At 38.6% G+C, this 15,525-nt stretch overlaps 1 protein-coding gene across 1 annotated transcript; it reads left to right on the top strand.

Moving 5' to 3' along the window:
- Positions 1-3,695: 3,695 nt before the first annotated feature.
- On the top strand, positions 3,696-7,146 carry LOC142544940 (putative F-box protein At3g61730). The gene is made up of 8 exons (XM_075651949.1): positions 3,696-3,909; positions 4,765-4,964; positions 5,048-5,092; positions 5,429-5,593; positions 5,693-5,740; positions 6,064-6,234; positions 6,501-6,608; positions 6,911-7,146. The coding sequence occupies exons 1-8, from the start codon at positions 3,818-3,820 to the stop codon at positions 6,991-6,993; spliced, it is 912 nt and encodes a 303-aa protein (XP_075508064.1). The 5' UTR covers positions 3,696-3,817; the 3' UTR covers positions 6,994-7,146.
- The last annotated feature ends 8,379 nt before the right edge of the window (positions 7,147-15,525 follow it).

Below are 15,525 nucleotides of genomic sequence, written 5' to 3'. Positions count from 1 at the left end.
ATGTGATTGGTCCAGCAGCGGTCATAGCTGGCGAGACTGCTTCCCACCATTTAGCTGCCTTGTCTTCCAAGAAGGGTACTATCACGTCCACTTTTAGTGCATCTAGGACTTCCAATAATCTCAATTGAGTTTCCACGCTTTTTAGCCAACTTTGGCTAACTTCGGGGTCGGCAGCGCCACTGAAGGTTGGGCACCTGTTCTTGTGCAGTGACTCGTAATGAAACTTGACCCCATGCTGTGGTGGAGGTGGGGGCTGCTGATTAGCATTGGGGTTCACTAACCCCTGAAGTGTTGTCGCCACGATCGTGGCTATGGCCATTAGGTCTGCTTGATTGAGATTGAACTGAGGTGGAGGCCCGTTGCCTTCTTCATTAGTGTTGTTGTTGTTGTTGTTAGCATAACGGGGGTTGCGGTTCTGTCTTGGTGGTCTACCGGCCATTTCCTACAAGTCAAACGCTTCTAAGAATTTGTGGTATAAATCGACAAGATTGAATAGGTAAGTTATGCTGGAACAACTGAGTAAATAAACAAACATAATTTGGATATAGATGCACGACTGAGATAAATAATAATCATATTTTATTAATTTTCGAATTTAAAGAAACAACTGAATGAACAAAGCGTACTGAATGGAAATAAGTCATGCTGACTGAAAATAAAATAGCAACAATGGAAGGGTGAACTCCTAGTAATAAGGAAAGGTAACTAAGGAGCTCTAATCATCTATCTCTCCATCTCCTATGGCAGCTATGGGCTCATCGATCTCTATCGGCTCTTCTTCTTCCGGCTCTTCCTCTTGCAGTATCTCCACCACGTGGGTGAGCTGGGCGTTCTCTTCATTAAGCTGGGCATTCTCTGCATTAAGCTGGGCCACCTGCGCCTTCCACTCTTGAACATCTGCCTCTGCCTCGTCCAACAGATCTATGGTGCTCTGGTGGCGTAGTTCGTACCCCTTCTTATTCTCCTTGATCTTGTTCTTCAGCATTTCACCCTGTTGAGTCAGCTGATGGTTCACTTTGGCAATGCAGCTTATCGTCTCACTTAGATTTTCGAGTCTCCTCTTACCCTTGGCATTCTGCTGTTTCTCCTCTTCAAGTTCCTTGCGACAGCGCTCCGCATCCTCTCGTAGCTTTCCATTTTGATATTTGCATTGCTCTATGACGTCCCGTAGGTCCATGTTATCTCCCCTAACTAGTTCACCCTGATAGATAGACTGATTAAGGCGGACCTGAATCTCTTCTTTCTCAGCGGTTAAGGTTTCGACCTCACTCCTCCTCTCACTTAATCGGGCTCTAAGTCGCCGAATCTGGCGTGACTGGAAGTGAAGGGCAAGCTCCTTCAAACGAAGGGCAGCTTGGACACGAGTACGGGGTCGCATGGGAGTAGATGGAGCCATTTCCTGAAATCAAAAAGATGAAAATGCTCAAAATCCGAAATAGACAGTATATAACAAGTGAGAATATGCAATATATATGAAATTTTCGAAATTTAAATAAATATATTTTTTTTTCCAAAAATGGAAAGTTTGGAATTTGACATATGGGTTCGAAGAATATATCGAGAGGATTCCGGGACAATTGACGGAATCGAATTCGGAATTTCGTACGAGAAGTTATAGGGTCTACGAATATTTCCTAAAACGGCAAAAACGACGTTTCGGAGGCCTAAACGAAGGATTTTCGCGATTTCAGCGTGGTGCTCACGACTTTAGGGTGGTGAGCCTTTCTCGTTGGGCCGTTTCGGAGGGGGTAGCATCGGCCTCGAGTTAAAATTCCACCGAAAATTTTTAGGGTTTTTTTTTTTTATTAGAAAATCGATTTTTTTTTCCACTCGGATTACGAACCTGGCGGCTCTGATACCACTTGTAATGTCCCAGATTCGACGACTATCCTCATTATATCAAGACGAGTCTTTCCAGCGTGGTTAGCTTGGGGCAATTTTGGGATGGGTGACCTCCTGGGAAGTTTCCCAGGGTGCGTGTGAGTGAGGACATAAGCACGCTGGAAAGACTCGTCTTGATACAGTGAGGACAGTCGTCGAATCTGGGGCGTTACAACAAACATCGATTCATTTAGATGAACGAAATCATCTTATTATCATCATCATCATCTAAATTTCCATTTGAATTATCATTTGTATTTTGTGTGAGTGAGTGTGGATAATATGGCTCGAGATTAAGGATATATTGAGACTATTGAGTTTGAAAATTTGATCGTGTTTTGGGTCAAATTTTCATAATTTAATTATTAATATTTTTTCTTAAGAATGTGAATCTTGATAACAATGATCTTGTTGCCCCTTTTCTTTGACAAAAACTTATGTGAAACGGTCTCACAGGTCGTATTTTGTGAGACGGATCTCTTATTTGGATCATCCATGAAAAAATATTACTTTTTATGCTAAGAGTATTACTTTTTATTGTGAATATCGGTAGGGTTGACTCGTCTCACATATAAATATTCGTGAGACCGTCTCACAAGAAACCTACTCATTATATTTTTATTTTTTGAATTTTTCCCCATTTTGAGTTTCTCTAATTTTGAGAAAATTATAGTTACTCTCGATGATTCTGAACCAAAAAAAAAAAAAAAAAAGGAGGATGTAAATGAAACAAGGAAATTGGTCTTTAAATTCGACTCAAAAGAACATTTCCAAGATTTTGTTCGTCTTTTTGGGTTTTTATGTGGGGTATACAAATTTGAGAGCATTTTTGATGTTACTTATAAATCGAAACTGGTGGAAATTAAAATTCAAGAAAATTGTAAATTTGATTGTTCATATTTTTTCTGTCAAATTTCGTTCTCCTACGTTTTCAAATTTTGATTTTAATTACTCTATCATTTTTTTTTTCAATTTTAGTCTTTTTTCCACTTATCGATGATGTGATGCTAGCATAATACTAAAATGTCAAAAGTCATTTAACTACATTCATACAAAAATGACTAAAATTACGAATGAAATCACCAAAATTATTACATAGAGAATAAAAGTGGATGGAAAGATAACTTTCATTGAATTATGAGTTCAGAATTGTTTATAGCTTATATACACGTTTAAATTGAAAAAATTCAAACATACTGTACAAAAAAAAAAAAATCTCTTATGAGACTATCTTACAAAAATTTTTGTGGTTATGTAACACCCTAATTAGTAGCCAAGTATTTTCAAAATAAAATTTAGTGACATAATTATGTTAAACATTATAAATTTAATTTTGGATAATGATTTAAAAATAAAATGATTTTCATATTATCCTATAATTAGTAATTAGACCTTCTGGATAAAATTATTTGTATTTTAAATTAATTGAATAAATTGTGATAAGCCTATTATTCTTGTCTGGTATGATTAATCTTAAGACTTAATTGAAGTTTTTGCATGACAAAAAAATAAATAAAATTTTAATATTGACAAAAACTTGTGTGAGACTGGTCTCACGAGTCGTATTTTGTGAGACGAACCTCTTATTTGGGTCATCCATGAAAAAAATATTATTTTTATGCTAAGAATATTACTTTTTATTGTTAATATCAGTAGGGTTGACCCGTTTCACATATAAAGATTCATGAGATCGTCTCACAATAGACCTATTTTTAATTTTTTATTATAGAATTTTCCATTTCCGTCCGTTTGAAACGAAATCAGCCACTTAATTATTGGGTGCCGCGAAGCATTGGATTAAAGCCGGCAACAAACATAGAATTTGAACCGGCTCGCTTCCCGGGGATATAAATGGCTCCAAATTCAATTCTTCTCTTCACACACTGATAATCGCTCGAGAGAGAATTTTCACGTATTTCAAGCTGAAGAGAGAATTATGGGGAAGCGATTGCGAAGAGCAAGATCGATTTGCTGTTGCGCCTCTCCCAGAGTATCTGTCCACGTTTCTCGTCAATCGAACGTCAACTGGTTAATATACTTACTTCATTTACGAGTTTCAGATTCAGATATGGATTAACCAGTGTTTATTTTTGATACGATAGTGAAATGGACAATTCGCATTTTGATTTATGTTAAGATTTTCGTGCTTATGCTTGCTGCATTGTAACAGAATTAGATTCATTTAACTGAAGCGAAGAATTTAAGCTTTGAAACATAGCTAATTCGAAGTTTGTTTTGGATTGTGGAAGCTCGGCTCTGTTTCAGTGAAAAAGGAGGATTCCACTTTCACTTTTGGCATATTTGTATGTTTTTTAGCTTGAGCACTGATGAATGCAGAATGATTTAGGAGAACGAATAAGTTGTGACAGCTGAACCATGCATTTCACTTCCAATTGAAATTTGTCTATTATGTGATGAGATGTTCGATGAATCTGCTTGACCTTTGTATTCAATGCCTTGTGCGTCCTTTTTTTTTTTTTTTACGAAATTACTCAGTTTATGGGATTAGATTTGCATTAGGTGGTATTTGAGTATGATTTTTGCCTGAAATTGTTTGACATTGCATTGAAATCTTGTGACCTGTGCAAGAGTTGCTGAGTTAGAATCTATTCAGATCCTTCGGTGATCAGCTTATTATCATTTTGATTTAGATTAGATTTCAATCACATGTTTAAGAATTTATTGGCGCACGTAATTTCGAAATTTGACTCACATTGTTGAGCATTGCCATGATGCTGAGTTTGAGATCTGCTTTTACTCAGTCACGTTGACGATCTGTGGTGATGGCAACTTTTTCATTTTCTTTTCTCTTGATGAAAGAGTTCATTTCCTTTAAATTTAATGCAACTTCCATCTGTTTACGTTTGGATTTAATTCAAAAAGGTATGAAGTGGATATATGGACCGAAATTGCCAAGTTTATGGATGGGAGATCTCTGGTAATGCTAGGAGCGACCTGCAAGTGGTTCAATCATACCATGATGGAGGATAGCATCTGGAAATTCGCATGTTTGCGTGATCTTCAGGTGCCTGATCCAAGAAATGTCAATTTCAAATGGATCAAACTTTACACTACAGCTTTTGGTAAATTTCAGCCTGCACTCTTCCATAAAATTTTTCAACGATATAATACATGTAGTAAGAGAATTCATGAGTAAACTCTGCAGACGGAAGCCACTCGTACATGTTCTGCCAACAGGAGAAGCATATCGGTAAGTGCTATTTCTGGTTGTATTTTCAACTTCTTTCTTTTTTAAAACTACATGCAACTAAATATTGATTCCACTTACTGCATTAGATTGCTGATTTACAAAAAATGGGACGGAAAGCTCTGTTTAGCTTATGTTATCGTACACAAAAATCACATGAACCCATTCATACGTCTGCAGGCTACGCTGGGAGTATATCTCCGAATGTAGAATAGAACAAATCCGGAAATTCTTCAAGTGATTGGGCATGGTCGCTTGGCATTTAGTTTGAATTCGATGCCAATAATACATGTTGAAACTAATGTTTTCTCAAAAAAAATTGTTTGGTGTGGTGGATAGATTGGATGCGAATTGGAGCATTTTCGATTGATTCACATGCAGTACTCTTGACTGAGAGCCTGGCAGGACCAATAAGAATTCCAAAAGAAGAGACAACACAAAAAATGTTGCAGATGACTGGTGGTTGTATATTAAACTCAATAAAAACTGGAATCTGGATTGCTGGTAACCAATTGCATTTTCCTTTGACCATATTATTATGCCATGCTTCATATTATTTGAAGACTTAACCGCCATAATTTCAAATTGCAATCATGTTTGAAGACTTGCAGCTTGTTCGATGCCCTATCTGCGACCTTGATGCATGTGATGGTAAGCAGGAAACTAAACCAATATTTTCTTTATAACTAGCGTATCATCAGATTTTCATTAATTTTTCTGGAACCTACAAAATTATACAAAGACAACCAACCAGGGCCTAGAAAGCACTCCCAATTTTATATTTCTACATGCTGTTGAAGTTTGATTCTGATACCTAGATGAATGAAATATGTCCATAGAACTATCTTAGTTTATTACATTACATTAAACTCGAAGAAGAAGCTTACAATTGATGCATGTTGTGATTAAAAAAGGTTGATTATGATGTACGGATCAACACATCGACATTAAGAAATTGTGACGCTTTTATGCAGGAACTATGCAAGTCTTGGATGCAAGACATATTGAGCTGTTCCTGAATGAGGGATATCTAGATGGGAGTTGGGATTATGAATTAGTTGGATCCCATGACATAAACAAACAAGCTGATGCAGCCTCCGGAGGGATCTTTGACATTGAGCACATCAATGATCAATCAACCTCCGGTATGTCGACAATATTCCTCTGGAACTGACTATCCTTCTTCCATATATTTGAACAGCATCATGTATCATGCCCTTGATTCAAACCCCACATGTAAAACGATTGAAAATTTACAAAATCAGTTATGCACCAGAAGTTCAATTGAATAAGAAAACCAGTATTTTGAAATAATCAAACATCAATTTGAAATTTTCTTTTTCATTTGAAAATAAACAGCATTCTTAACTGCAGATATGACAAAACTGGACTAACTCTGAACTCATTTCAGATATTCTTAACAGTAAGTTATGGGTGGGAAAAAGCACGGACTGGCAGCCAAAATCTATGGTAACTCTCCATGCAGTGGCAGTGAACACCAACTTACAACAGAATGATGGTAAGCTCGAAATCTAATTTAACCACTTAACATTACTATTATGTAGATAAATTGCATTCGGACCTTTTATGAAATTTTCAATTCCTGAAAAATCCCATTACATTTCCCCTTGAATGCAGAAGTTTTAACTGAAATACTATGCTTTTTTTTTTTAAAAAAAAATGATATTTTAGTTTCAGTATCCGGGGAAAAAAAAAGAAAAGAAAGAGAAACAAGAATTAAATATGTACAGGTTTCGGCCAATTCGAGTTTATAAGTGAATTACTTTACTTTCACTTACTGATGTGTATAATTCGAAGCAGGACTTCAGATTAAATACCATGCTATGAAGACTGGAAAAAATGGGGAGATTGTTTCAATTCGTATATCTCAGCAGCTGCTCTAATTCCTGCCTAAATCTTGACTGAAATAGAGTAAAAACTTTCCATCCATTTTTGACAATTTTACCTGATTGATCCGTAGCAGAGGAATAAAAATGTCTATCATTAAATACAAACATATACTCAAATGTTAAAAGAAATTCAGCAATATTTTTGTAATAATATACCTCATATATACTATATAGCAAGGAGAGGAGTACTTCAGATTAAAATATGTCCATATCTTTACGTTAGTGCAGAATATCTGGATTTGCCCAATTTTTTGTTTTTGGTGTATGTCTCTCTATCATCCCATCTCATGATAATATTAGGCCCTAAATTTTCAAGAGATTGGTATTTTAATTTCTTTACATGTTGGTAATTATAAGTTAATTAAAATTATAACTATTTAAAAATATCCATTATTTTAATTATGATACGGATTAAAATTTTAAAGTTAAAACTATCAACATCTTATTAGGACTAATAATTTCTATTTACGCAGCATGTGTGCGGTATAAAATTAACACGGTATTGTCTCTTTCATGTATGACCAAATTGATCACTCGAAAATGTTTTTGCTATAACTTTAAGTATCATAGATTGATTAGATTAAATGCCTTTCGCATGACAAATACATGTTTCTAAACATGCGTAAATGTTTTCTTTGGTATGCTTTAAAAATAATTAATCTAAAATTATATATATATTTTTATAGAACATTATGGATATTTTATATCTTACAAAGTTTAATAAAAATTTTCGTATATTAATTAACATTGATTACAAAATTTTATTATCCAAGCATATACAAATTACTCGATTCTGATCTTTTTAAAGACCAAAAAAATGTAAATTGTACATCTTTCAATATAAAACATATGTAAATGAACGATGAAATAATTAAAATGAGAAAGTTTACTATCATTTCGAATATGATACTGATGATACCAAATTTTCTCTGGGTTCGGTCTAGTGAGCTTGAGCTTTAGATCAACAATTTTTGAACCAGAACGGGTGGAACACTACCGGTCTATACAGACTAATGGATATTAGAAGACGTCGAAAACTTTTCCGACGCGACCACTTTGGTCTTTTAATCGGATAAAGAAATGGGAAGATGCGATCTGTGAAAGTTAATATCTTGATTCCTCGACCATGAAATAGAAATGGGTATTTATAGTGGTTGAGAGGACTTCTTCCCATACCGTGTCGAAGTCTATTTTAGGTAAATTTCCTTAAATTCTTCTCCAATCACTGCAAGTTCGGGCCGGATTTCTTGTCACATCTAATCAAACGGCGAGATTCTAGCATATTTACAGATTATTCACGCTTTTGACATGTGACAAAGTTCTTAGGATAGGAACAGGACACTTGAGCCTGAGATTCATGTCACGAGCACCTGTGCTTGACAGAACCCTGCTTCGGACGCTGGTTGGACTCGGATACCTGTGGTTCAGCTGAACTGTGTTCAGGGCTCGGCTACCAGGGCTCGGCCACTAGGGCTCGGCCGAGCCCTACCTCGGGCGTGGCAGAGCACCAGGGCTCGGCCGAGCCCTACCCTGGTGCTCGGCCAAGCTCAGTCCAAGACTTGGCCGAGCACCAGGGCTCGGCCATCAGGGGTTCGGCCGAGCTTGGTGCTCGACCGATGTGTTAGAGAAGAACGGCTGAGCTCGTTTAGAGATGGTACCGAATTCAGACGAGTCGTGCCCGATGGGTTACGTTTAAGGTCCTCGGGATGAAATAGGACTCAAGCGCGGTTGAATATTTGGGGCATCAGTAGTAACCCCCCTTGTGGTCTAAAAGAAGTATTGAATTTTAGACCAGTAAATTGTTATGATTGAGCTTTAAGCCCTTGAGTTCAAAATTGGTTGCGAGAAGATCTAGACCGTTCAAGTTATTTGCAAGATTTTGGTTGGCTAGGATCAGACGATGGTACGGATCATGAGACCTTTGAACATGCATGATCCTAGTCGTCTATTCTTGATTTAATCGACGGTTCTCCTTCATCTGACCTTCTTATAAATATGGCCTTCCCTTCATTCTAAAATCTCACCATTCTCTCAATTTCTCTCCCAAGTTACAAAGTGTCTCCCGCCCTTTCGACGTTCTCGGTTCGGCCAACTGTCTTGAGTTCGGTAACGTCTCGCTCCCAACTCTGTTCTTCTTGACCACTTTGGTAAGTTCTTCTTCCTGTGTTAATTGCAATACTTTGGTTAAGGCATGGATGAAAAGCTATAGGCACTTCTTCCCCCTCCCCTTCGAGGACTTCGGTGGAGCTTCCCTGGTACGAAATTAAGGCTTCGGTCCTAGGGTACGATGATGTCTCTAGGATTAGAGAGTTATCGGGATTATCTTCGGATATTGATATTCAGATCCCTGAGATTACAGATAGGGCTCATCTCCCTCCCGACGGATATTGCACATTTTACTTGGACCAACTGGAGATGGGTCTTCGATTTCCTATCCCAAGGATAATTCAGTGCCTTTGTGATCACTATCTTATATGCCCTATTCAATTAGCTCCCAATTCCTTTAGCACGCTTCTGGCTTTAGGAATATTGCTTAGGTATTTCGATATACCCCTCTCCGTAGCCCTCTTAGATCGCTTTGTGAAAATCAAAAGAAAAGAAATTGGTTGGTTTTACCTATCACCCCGGCCCGGGTGTGATTTTCTGGGACGGGAACCCTTCATCTCACAAAGGTTGTATGAACAGATATTTTTATGTGGAGTCCGAGCCTCTTCCTTGGCACTGCGATATGGCTTGGGCCGAGCATTTAACCCTTAGAGATCCCCCCGCACCTAGGCGTGCCATCGACCTGACCCGCTTCCTCGCTAGTATCTTGGAAAGATGTTTTGACGTCAAGAGCCTGGTCCAGGATGATCTTCTTTGTGAATTTAGGTTCTGCAAAAAGGAGTCGAAGTGGAGGGGGACATAGGTATATTTTCCTCAACCTTTCTACTTTTCCATCGAAAACCCATATTATGCTGACTCCATGTTTCTTCTGCTTCTTATGTCTCTCCTTCCCCAACATCTTCATTTTCTTCTTTTTTTTTATTTTATTTTTACAGACGAAAGGATCATGAAGTCGGAAAATGCTCCAAAACATGAAGAGGAGGAAAGCTGAGATAGGAGCCTCTTCAAAATCCTCCACTGCTGAGGCCAAAGGGAAACAAAAGAAAGTTCCCGTGGAGTCTGATGGGCAGCCAATGAAGAAGACTCTCAGCACCACTGCCTCGTTCCCGACCCCCCAAGGCTCTGGGAAGAGGATACATAGTCCTTCCCCCGTTCGTGACCACCATGATTCCGAAGAGGTTGAGCTGGAGGCACCTCTCGACCATGGGACCTCCTTCATAGCCCATCCTTCCGGACCGGACGCCCTAAATTTTGTTCGGCACCTGGTCTCCTCTGAAGATCTTGCCGTGGTGAAGGCTGCCACCGACCTTCAAGCCACAGAGGCTATGTCTCTTAACTTTATGCAGGTAACTAGTTTTGTTTCTTTCGCATCACTAGTTTTTTTTTTTTTTTATGTGTGCCTTCATTTCGCAGGCTCTGGTTTGGGGAGGCGAAGTCACTGGTCGGATATGTGGAGCTCGGGAGATGGCTAGTTCCTCCCAAAAATCAATGAATGACGTCCTCGGTCGACATGGGGAACTGATGAAGCGGATGGAGGATCTCCACACAAAAAGTGAGGCAGAGAAGGTGGCTTTCCTAGCCGAACTCGAAGCTGCCCGAGCTCATGCACAAGTCTTGGAGGACAAAGCCGCTTGGGCTGAGCAGAAGGCACTTCAATTCGAGGAACAACTACGGAAAAAAGACCATGAAGCCGAGGTCATGTGGCTTCAGAAGAAGGAAGAGTTCATCCACTCTTCGGAATTTGATTCACTGTGCTCGGACAAAGCCACTTCGTACTTCGAGCATGGGTTTAATGGAAGTATTGCTCAAATACGGGCCCACGGGTATTCCGAATCCAAACACCCTTTTTCCTTCCTCGATGTGTTTAAAGCCTTTGAAGACATGCTTGAGGAGGAAGGGATGGGCAACAGAGAATGAAGGCCCAGACATCCGGGAGGAAGTGAGGGGGCCCGCCGAACAACGCCTTTTTTTTCTCAAGCTCTACTTGCTCAATACATTTGTATTCCTCGTGTTCTATGTCTTTTTCGTCAGGTTTCCCAATGTTTGAAACTATGTCTTTAATTTTAAGTGACTAAGTAAATGTTTCGGTTTCCTTTATATCTCATTGTCGAATGTGATATCGAATTTTTCTCTTGTTTTCGAGCTCGAAGCCGGGCTTTAAATCATGCCGAGCGCGAGGTCGGACTTTCATTTTATTGCCGAGCGTGAGGCTGGGCTTTTAATCGTGCCGAACGCGAGGTTGAACTTTCTTTTTATTGCCGAGCGCGAGGTCGGGCTTTTAATCGTGCCGAACGCGAGGTCGGACTTTCAGGTCGGACTTTCTTTTTATTGCCGAGCGTGAGGTCGGGCTTTTAATCGTGTCGGACGCGAGGTCGGACTTTTTTTTTATTGCCGAGCGCGAGGTCGAACTTTTAATCGTGCCGAAGTCGAGGTCGGACTTTCTTTTTATTGCTGAGCGCGAGGTCGGACTTTTTGTGAGGGCCTTGTACCTGATTAATATTTTATTAACACACAATCAGGATTAATTAGTATAAACAACGAAAACGAGTTAAAATTTTGCTTTTTGGCCCAATAGAAATTTCGGCATTACCTCCCCGTAAATAGGACATACCGGAAAAATATAAAATAACCAAAACGACTAAATCAAAACTCTCAACAAACATCAATACGAAACAATGCCAACCAGGCACAATCACAACAACGATCATCCACAAACACAATATACAACTACTCGGGGCATACCCCGGTAATACATAGACTCCATAATACATAAATATAATATCTAGGGACTCGATGAATGAACTCACAGAGAAAAACAATAAAGGCTTGAGCTCAAAACTCAAAGAGCTCTAGCGCCCCTCGGTGCTTCATCCTGAGCAGCCGAAGACAAACCACCTGCATGACCTGCTATGGAAACACAGAACAAACCACAGCAGTTCCAAAGGACAGGGGTCAAACCCCAGTACGAAGATCAAATAAATTACAACATATATAAATGACATGTAATGAAATCAATGCAATGCATGTACGGGTGCAAGATGTCTGGATATCATGAGTTAAAGGATCGATATCAACAATCATAATATATGCTCGAGCTGGTCCACGACTCAGCGGACCTGTCCACGACTCACCGGACAGTGTCTGGGGATATGGCTTCACACTTGATGCCAGCAACTACCTAAGCCGGACCGAGTCAAGGTGCCCAAAATCCACAAGACACAATATAATATCATATACAGATCTCAATCGAATATCAACGAGTATCAATAACTGAAGGGCTCAATATGAATGTGTGCTCAACAATGTATATCAATCCATAGATTATTCCAATATATTTGAAAATCATGTTTTATTTTAAGAAAACGAGGAATAATCTTAAATTTGCATCCAAATTCCACAAAGAGCACATAATCACATAATTCACATAAAATCAATTAACTCACATCAATTAAATTACACGTCGACATAGACGCTGTAAGAAATCGATCAATCCGTACCTTAACCTTCAAATTAAATTACCACAATAATTACGAAGACCTCGGCGCTTCCTGGTTATCAAAACCTGTGGCAATTAATTTATTTTCATCAATTAAATACTCAACTCTTATCCAATTACAATTTACAAATTCCAGCTTGTACCTAGGATCGATTTTAAGGTCATAACTCAATCAAAACCTAACCGAATTACACTTATCATATATGGATGAAATCCTAACTCAAAATCCCACATTTCATTAGAAGATACCGACACAAAAATCGGTCATCTAGATGCTGATAAACACCAAAAACAAGAAACTTTGAAAACAATAAATCTGTACAGATTCTTGTTCGACACCTTGTAGCATAAAATTCATATCTAATTCATTATTGACCCAATTCAAAATCCGCCAATTGTAAATGAAAGAAAACTCAAATATTTAAGTTTTCTTAGAAGAAATCATTCCCAAAATCTTAGTAGATAATTCCAGAATTAAGCAAGAACATGCTGTTACTCACCAACTCGCGGACTGAATTCCCAGACTGAGCAGTTTCGGTAAAATGAGCATAACTCCCTCAATTCTTAATGGAATTTAACGGGTCAATTATCGTTTTGAAGACAAGACATATCTCTACAACTTTCATTGAGATCACAAGTCCAGAATCCGAGTGAAAACAGGTCACAAACTCGAATTACAGAATGTCTTCTGCACGCATCAGTACAGAGTTCGGTTTTTGACACATTATGGTAGAAAAATCATATCAAATCCGTTTCTTATTGTAATTACGATTTTCCAGTGGCTGTAGAAAGCTAACACAACGTTCTACAAGTTTTATTTGAACCACAAGTCGATATTCTTCGTGTAACATACCCAAATATCCAAAAAAACTAGACACCAAAATCTCGAAATATCACAGTAGCTAAGAATGAAACCCATGAACAAATTTGCAACTCTAGGCTTAGGGATTACCTTCCAAAGCTTCCTATAAACTGAAATGAAGCAAGAATTGGCCTCTACAATCCTCCAAGGAACAAATAAAAGGCAAGCAAGGGGCTGGAAAAATGTTGCAGCAGCAACACGCAGCTCGCTGCACAATGGAAGAGCTCGTCTCTTCTTCGATTCAAACAAGGAACAAGGTGCACGAGCTTCAGCTGACTGTTGCTGGATAAATTACTGTCAGCTATGGTGGTTGAACCACAAGACACGAAGAAGGTAGCTGGAGAAGAGGGTGAGGCGTGAGGTAGGGTTGAGGAGAAGACTTACGGGAATGGTGAAGGGGAAATGGGTTTCTTTATAAAATAACCCATAAAAATATACACCCCACAAATATATTAATATGCATTTGCAATTATTAAATGTTTGCTCAAAATGCTAGACTGTGACCCGGTCCAATTTATTTCAACTCCCGTGTGCTATTTAATTCCGACATGTATTTTAATATCGTTTATACTTCCGATATTTTCTAATACACATTTTTAACACACGATTAAATTTATTTAGCTTAATTATTTTAATTTCGCACTTTAAAGTAATTAATATCAATTCTTGCCAAATAATTGAGTAATTAATATCAGGTCATCACATTCTCCCCCTCTAACAAAGATTTCGCCCTCGAAATCAGAACATTCAATACAAATAAGATAAAAGGAATTCAAATTTACATTACTGCTAGTACATAGGAAACTCAGAGTACATGGAGTAATTTGTTACATTCTCAAACAAATGAGGCCATTCTTGACGCATTCTAGCCTCGAGCTCCCATGTTGCCTCTTCTGTCCCATGTTTACTCCACTGCACCATGACTAGAGGAATCGTCTTATTATGAAGCTGCTTTTCTTTGCGATCAAGAATTTGCAAAGGATACTCAACATAGCTAAGAGAACTATCTAACTCCACATTCTCGTGTCTCAGAATATGAGATGGATCTGGCTCATACTTCCGCAGCATAGATACATGAAACACATCATGTATAGCAGACAAACTCTGCGGCAAGTTCAATCTATAAGCCAACAAACCGATCCTCTCAATGATAGTATATGGTCCAATATAACGTGGAGCTAACTTTCCCTTTTTCCCAAATCTCATTGTGCCGCGAAATGGTGACACCTTTAGAAAAACTTGATCACCGACTTGAAATTCCAAAGGTCTACGCCTTTTATTTGCATAGCTAGCTTGACGATCCTGAGATGCTTTCATTCTTTTTCTGATCAAATCAATCTTTTCATTCATCTCTTCAACAAATTGAGGTTGTGCCAATGGTTTTTCTCCAATCTCATTCCAACATATCGACGATCGACACCTTCTACCATACAAAGCTTCAAATGGTGTCATTCCAATAGTCGTTTGGAAACTGTTGTTGTATGAGAATTCTACCAATGATAGAGATTCTTGCCAATTACCTCCGAAATCCATAACTACTGACCGAAGCATATCTTCCAAAGTCTGAATGGTTCTTTCTGTCTGACCATCAGTTTGGGGATGATAAGCTGTGCTCATAGCCAACTTAGTTCCCAAAGCATTCTGAAGACTGCTCCAAAACTTAGATGCAAATCTTGGATCTCTATCAGACACAATAGACACTGGAACTCCATGCAACCGAACCACATTATCCAAATATAACCTTGCCATTTTCTTGTAAGGATAGGTACGATCATATGGAATGAAATGTGCTGACTTGGACAATCTATCAACTATAACCCAGATAGCATCTCAACCTCTGATAGACCTGGGTAAGTGAGTTACAAAGTCCATTGCAATATGTTCACAGTTCCATTGCGGTATTTCTAAACTCTGTAACATACCTCCAGGTTTCATTCTCTCAGCTTTCACCTGTTGGCATGTCAAACATCTTGCTACAAATTCAGAAATGTCTTTCTTCATCGCATCCCACCAGAAATAAGGTCTCAATATCTGGTACATCCTACGATTACCAGGATGAACA

Source organism: Primulina tabacum, chromosome 5 (assembly GCF_025594145.1).
Source record: "Primulina tabacum isolate GXHZ01 chromosome 5, ASM2559414v2, whole genome shotgun sequence".
Taxonomy (NCBI): Eukaryota; Viridiplantae; Streptophyta; class Magnoliopsida; order Lamiales; family Gesneriaceae; genus Primulina; species Primulina tabacum.
This window is presented reverse-complemented; position numbering and strand designations above follow the sequence as displayed.

Excerpts from the sequence above, each read along its gene's own strand:
- LOC142544940 (XM_075651949.1), top strand. The coding sequence starts at position 3,818 with ATGGGGAAGCGATTGCGAAGAGCAAGATCGATTTGCTGTTGCGCCTCT. Across the intron at positions 4,965-5,047 it reads ACTTTACACTACAGCTTTTG|ACGGAAGCCACTCGTACATG; the intron begins GTAAATTTCAGC and ends TAAACTCTGCAG. Across the intron at positions 5,093-5,428 it reads CCAACAGGAGAAGCATATCG|ATTGGATGCGAATTGGAGCA; the intron begins GTAAGTGCTATT and ends TGTGGTGGATAG.